The following is a 6,599-nucleotide window of genomic DNA, read 5'->3' as shown; positions in this document are numbered from 1 at the left end:
GCTGATTGGACTACGATATTCCACAGTCACAGCTGTGATAGAAAAATTTCTTCCCTTTCGCCCTTTGGTGGTGCGTCGCCTGATCGCCCTAAGGAACGAGCCACCCCTGATTATACGTATTGGATCGCAGAGCACCTGAAGAAAGTTTAGACTTTAACAATACATTCAGTTGATGTTATCATTACTGCAAATGCGTTAACATGCCTACTTTGTGGACTTTGTAGAAATAGTAGCCTCTTATTTCCAAATATGTTTATATTTACTTTTTAGTGAAACAGCTTGTGGGGTTTTCCTAATGTTTATATTTCCTTATCTTATTTCGAGTATTAGGAACCGACTCTTAAGTTCAGAAAATAATTCTTAGAGTTAGAACAAAGTACGATAAGAGCTTCTTAGGCGAAATAAAGTGGTGAAAAATGGAAAAAGAAATGTGTACATTTTTACTGATTTATGCTGGCCAACAAAGCTGACTGATAAAACTGATAATTTCAGTAAATTCCCAGAAAAAAAAAAAACTCACTGACGTGCGAGTAGAGTCAGGTAGGCAACTCCCTGATCCCTGGGGGCAGCACGGTGGCTAAGTGGGTAGCACTGTAGCCTCACATAAAGAAGGTCCTGGGTTCAATCCCCAGGAGGGGTGGTCCGGGTCCTTTCTGTGTGGAGTTTGCATGTTCTTCCCGTGTCTGCGTGGGTTTCTTTCCGATGCTCCGGTTTCCTCCCACAGTCTAAAGACATGCAAGTGAGGTGAATTGGAGATACAAAATTGTCCATGCCTGTGTTCGATATAAACTTGTGAACTGATGAATCTTGTGTAATGAATAACTACCGTTCCTGTCATGAATGTAACCAAAGTGTAAAACGTGACGTTAATCCTAATAAACAAACAAACAATCCCTGATCCCTGCCTGATTTTAAGCATCGCGCTATGTATGTTCTTGTGAAGTAGTTTGGCTCAAGTTTAAACTCATCCAACGTCTGGAAGTAAAGAAAAAACAATGTGTAAAATGTAATACAATAAAAAATCTGATTAGGCTATGAAATGACTTGGGTTGGGTCTGGTGCAAAATAAGAGTGGAAAGCTATAGAACATTAGGGTTACAACATTTTGATACAAGTTGGTGAACTACTTAGTTGGTGAGTCCATGCTTCAGCTTGTTTTTGAGAAAACAAGGCATCGAGTTATCTGTGCCAAAGGACCATCCAGACTATTATGAGCAAAGGTGCAAAAGCCAATATGTCATGGTATGGGGGTGCATCAGTGCCCATGGCATGGGTGACATGCATATGTATGAAGGTAACATTGATGGGGAGGTGTATATAAGGATTATATAAGAGCGGCACTAATTGGGCCATTCAAAATTTGACTGGGACCAGTGTAAAGTCTAACTGTCAATATCAATAAACTGAAACACATGGGCAAATTAACTCTAGAGAGTTTTGTAAAATTAATAGATATATTAAATGACTTGGCAAATACTAAACAAGACAGATGAATTATTACAAATTGTTTTCAATTTCCTTAAGTAAATACACTTAAATATAAATTCTTTCATTAAAATATGAACAGAATAAAAATAACAATTATACAGTTTTATTTTAATTAATGAAAAATGTACAGATTTTATTCACATTGCTGTGTTACTGTACAAGTACTATATACACATAAAAAACAATAGACAATGCAAAGTGTAGCCTATTTACCAAAAAGCAGATATAAGTCAATAAAATACAGTTTATTATTTAATCCTCTCTAGTTTAGTGTTAAATAGAGAGATGTAGCACCATTGTGATAATAGATTACAGAGCTGTTCAAAAAAACCTAAACCCCAAAAACTAATAATTTAATTCTAAATAAAAGGCATGGAATATAAAGTTACCCACTAATGAGCAGTTATTTAAAAATACTGAAATACTGAAACTGAAATAAAGAAAAATTTGTTTATGCTGAAGTACATAAGCACATTAGCAATATGGATTTTACAGTCCCTGTGACATTAAACAATTTTAAAATTGATCTTACAATAAAAATCATAGACTACAGAGAGAGCAGAATATTTAAACTACTTTTAGACTGTTGCATAAATGTTTTGTCACTGGTTGTGGTCAACTACGAAATAAAACAAGAAACCTAGTGGTTTTAGTAAAGAAAACTACACAGCATAGCAAAACCTCGTACTTTCAAGCATAAAACAGCCACAGATGTTTCACCCCTTTCCTCTTTTCAGAACCTGTTTCACTTGTACAAAGCCTTTTTTCGTTCGTCTGCATAGTATCAAGATTGGGTTGTTATAGAAGCAGCTTCTTATGAAGTAGTTTAAAAAGGGATGGGGCCGTAGTATGCTGTGTAAGCAGCCACAATGCCATCTGTATCAGACATGTGTTCACAAGCCACGTTAGCCTCACACACCTCTCTCAGACTGTGAAACAGACACAGAAAACAAGTATTAAAATACTAACAAATTCATCTTCTGCTTCTCTGTTAGTCGGTCATAAACAGCTTGTAGGTGTGTGTCTGGGAAATGGCTTTAAACAGAACTTAGATAAAAAATAGATAGCTTCCTATTTTCATTAGGAACTTAATTTTGTTTTCATGTTTTACCAACGCTTTAGCCTGGTCAGGGTTGCATAGACCACTGAAGTCGTGCATCATTCTGTAGTCCTTGTTATGCCCATATTTGGAGACCCGGGTCTAAGTCAGATTTCCTATAGGAAAAATGAATGGGCTTTTCAGAAAATCGTCTCTAACGCATCCTGTGCTAAATAAACATGTTGAGAACCCTATACGTTTTGTCCTATGTACATTTTTCTCCTGTACATCACGGGATCCTCTGAATTACGAGGTTTTTAAAGGATCGTAACACTAATAATGCTACACGAAAGCTAATGCTACTGCGCATTAATTAGACGTCACTGAACTACACCAATCGAATTGACGGAAAGAGCAGCCCACGTTTGTTGAGTACAACCAAAGGCGTAACACCCAACCATCCTTGCTTTTACTTTAATGTAGCTAGCTACTAAAAATATAAACTAAAACTTGTGAATATCACCCCACTGTTACACTGGTGAATCGCGCTGCTTCGTGCGGTTAATTAAGAGGCTTCCAGTCTAGTGACGTCAATTCAGTGCGCAGTAGCATTAGCTTACATGTAGCAATATTCATACTTTGACTCTTTAACGACTTCGTAATTCAGAGGATCCAGTGATAATAGACAGAAGAATCTCCATAAAACAAAACGTAACAGCTCTGGAACATTTTTTATGACTACAGGATGCGAGAGAGGCAATTTTCCCAGAGTCACTGTGTGCAGTGGAGTAACACACCCTGGACAGGATGCCAATCCATCATTGGACCTCAGCCATCCCACTCAGACACAGTCAATCATGTCAGTTTGTAGTCATCTGTCCGGCTGAGGACTGCTGGGGATTCAAACCCTGAAACCCGGCGGTTGTGGGTAGTGGGTTGTGGCCTAGTGGGTAGAGCTTTGGGCTATTAACTGAAAGGTTTAGAGTTTGAATCCCATCTCTGCCAAGCAGCCACTGTTGGGCCCTTGAACCCTCTCTGCTCCAGTGGTGCTGTACAATGGCTGACCCTGCGCTCTGACCCCAGCTTCCAAACAAGAAAGAATTTCGTTGTACTGTACACCTGTATATGTATATATGACAAATAAAAGCCTTCTTTTAATTCTTTATTCTGGTGTAATTTATCGCAGCGCATCCCAAGTGTCCTTAAATTACATTTTATAGCATTTAGCAGACGCTTTTATTCAAAGCGAGTTACAACTGTGACCCAATACAATCCAAGCAATTGGCCGGTAAGGGGCAGATGTGGGGCTTGAACCAACAACCTTTCAAATAGTAGCCCAGTACCTTAACCACTGAGCTACCACTGCAGGTATTTCAACAACTTAGTATTTAGGAGAAATTTCTATGTACTTTTTCTATGTGGCATGTATTTTGACCATGTATTTTAAATAAAACTTTACCAAATATTTAAAGAGATGTGTATTAGTGAGTAAAAAACATGCAGTTAAATCAGCATTTTAAAGTTCCTAATAAAATAACCCATTTATGTTGTCATTTAACTGGCATCATTTCACTGGACGGCTATGAGGGTAAATTACAAGTTTCTATGTGTTTACATATCTGTGAAATGTAAACTTGCACTTGTAATGATTACATAAAGCTTATAAACTAATATAATTCATTGCATATTCACACATTCAAATACAACATACACCTCAATTTGACCAGTCAAATAAAATTCATGTGTGTTGCACTTTCTGATGTCAAAGATTTGCACCAAGACCAACAACCCAGACGAAAATCTGCATGACGGCATGTCATGGGAGGAGAGTATCTGGCCGGAAGCTTTGCTTATAAACTTGCTGAAATCTGTGCTGAATATGTTCACTGTTAAACATAATCCAGTGCAGGACAGCTGGAAGTTTTGCCTGCCTGGCTGTACTCACTGAAAATATGGTTTACAGTTTTAAGGGATCAGATTTGAGAAATAAAGCCAAAAACTGGAGTTCTGGAGTTGTTTTGTAAGCTACAACAAAACAAAAGTCTTAGAACAAAACATAATAGAACAGAATAGAATAGATTCCTTAATTTTGTCTATGGAATGAAATGTATAGAATAAAAAAAGGCATTTGAATACATATAATAAATCAAAACAAAGTCAATTGAATAAAATAGAATTATTAGATACCAAACCATAAAATGAAGTGCATTTATTCATTCTTTAATTTTACTGACTGATTTTTTTCTGATCAGGGTCACAGTGGGTCTGGTGTGACCTGTAACACTGTGCGCAAGACAGGACTGCACCCTAGACAGGGTTCACTCTGTCAGAAAGCATTACACACTCACTCATTTATTTACTTTCGCAATTTATTGTGGCCAATGCAGCTTCTGTATGCTTTTGAGAGGGCTGAGAAAACAAAAGTAACCAGGGAAAAAAGCTACAGGAAAAACATGGCGAACTATGTAAATAATGTTGTGTGTGTGCATGAGTGATTTGCCTTGCAATGAATTGGTGCCCTGTCTAGTGGGTGTTCCTGCCATGGTGTTTGTAGTAGTGCTGGAACCAACGCAACCCAAACCAGAATAAAGTGGTTAATGAAAATTAATAAATAAATACAATAGAATTTAGATACCGTAAACAATTTAAAAACAACAAAATAAAGTCAGAATATGTAGATTAAATGAAATAAATACTGTATGTCAGTTCCAAGCGGAATAGAAATTATTAAAACAGAACAAATGAGATTGTGTGAATGTAGTGAGGAGTGGAAAGCGTACCTTTCAAGCTGAACTGGGGTCAGATCTGCTGCTGCTGTACTTCCTGCTCGTCTGTGTCTCCTGAGCATGGCAGTGGCGAGAGATCTCTTGACCATTACATGATCGACGGGTGCCCCTGTGGCTGCAGGATGAAAAACATCAGCAGAAACATCAGAAACAAACATTTTGCATGATGTTATGCAATATGCAGGCACAAAAAAGTGACAAACTGACCAGGTAAGGAACATAAGAAGATGTACATGGTATAACCTCGACTGCAGAACTCTGGATACAAAATAATTGCAGGTAGCTCACCTTCAGAACTGGCAGAATTGGACTCAGATGAGGAGGAGGAATCAGAGGCTGAATCGGATGCAGAATCCGAAGCGGAGTCAGATGCAGAATCAGAGTCGGACGCTGAGTCGGATGCTGAATCAGATGCAGAGTCTGAGGCAGAGGATGAATCGGAAACTGAAACGGTATCTGCAGCTGGAGCAGGATCGTCTGCTGGAGCGGGGTCCGGTTCAGCAACAATGTTATACACTGTTTACATTTAAACACAGACAGAGGAGACGTTAAAAATACAAGGAATACATATATAATAAAAAGTAATGCCCATCAATTCTCATCAATGTTGTTGGTTGGCTGCCATTTAAATACATACAAAACAATAGAGTTCAAATGATTTTCATCTGACCTCCTGTGGATGTGCATGCAGACAGCACTGCAACAAGGATGAACAGGGTAAAAGTCTTCATCTTTTTGTCTTCTGTTGCTTCTCACCTCTTTTACTTCTCGATCTTCTTTGGTTAGTCTTTCTTAGCATTCTCTCATTTCGCTGAGTATTTTATACAGTTTTTACCCCTTCACATGAACCACTGTCAAAGCTTGTGATTGGTTTAGGACTCGAGTGTCACCAAGCCTCCTTCTGCATTCCAGCACACCCACTAACACACATACAGCGAATGGACATATGCACCCCAAATACCACACGCTAAAACAGTCATACATGCCATACATGGACGTACATGTTATATAATCTAACCGCAGATGAAGGGCTTTCTTGAAATTTATCTGCTAAACCTTGGTCCATATTGAAATTAAATAAATGGTCAATAATGTGATTGTAATGTAATGTCTGTGGTGATGTTTAAAATATATTTTTATACGCCTGGGGTTGTTTCTGCAAAATATCTCTTGTCGCATTGCCATACATTTCTATTTAAAACCTCATGTGCCTATAGTCATGGTCAAAACATTGGCACCCCAGCAGTTCTTTCAAAAAATGCACCACTTGGCCAAGAAAATTGTTG

At 38.1% G+C, this 6,599-nt stretch overlaps 1 protein-coding gene across 1 annotated transcript; it reads right to left on the bottom strand.

The window, feature by feature from the left end:
* Positions 1-2,152: 2,152 nt before the first annotated feature.
* Positions 2,153-6,085, bottom strand: bglapl (bone gamma-carboxyglutamate (gla) protein, like). Its single transcript, XM_062996921.1, has 4 exons — positions 5,984-6,085; positions 5,602-5,829; positions 5,308-5,428; positions 2,153-2,417 (listed from the first exon to the last, which is right to left on the bottom strand). The coding sequence occupies exons 1-4, from the start codon at positions 6,042-6,044 to the stop codon at positions 2,315-2,317; spliced, it is 513 nt and encodes a 170-aa protein (XP_062852991.1). The 5' UTR covers positions 6,045-6,085; the 3' UTR covers positions 2,153-2,314.
* Between the last annotated feature and the right edge of the window lie 514 nt (positions 6,086-6,599).

The sequence above is a fragment of the Trichomycterus rosablanca genome, chromosome 6 (genome assembly GCF_030014385.1).
Source record: "Trichomycterus rosablanca isolate fTriRos1 chromosome 6, fTriRos1.hap1, whole genome shotgun sequence".
NCBI lineage: Eukaryota > Metazoa > Chordata > Actinopteri > Siluriformes > Trichomycteridae > Trichomycterus > Trichomycterus rosablanca.
This window is presented reverse-complemented; position numbering and strand designations above follow the sequence as displayed.

Excerpts from the sequence above, each read along its gene's own strand:
- bglapl (XM_062996921.1), bottom strand. The coding sequence starts at position 6,044 with ATGAAGACTTTTACCCTGTTCATCCTTGTTGCAGTGCTGTCTGCATGC. Across the intron at positions 5,830-5,983 it reads TGCATGCACATCCACAGGAG|TGTATAACATTGTTGCTGAA; the intron begins GTCAGATGAAAA and ends AAATGTAAACAG. Across the intron at positions 5,429-5,601 it reads CAATTCTGCCAGTTCTGAAG|CCACAGGGGCACCCGTCGAT; the intron begins GTGAGCTACCTG and ends TTCATCCTGCAG.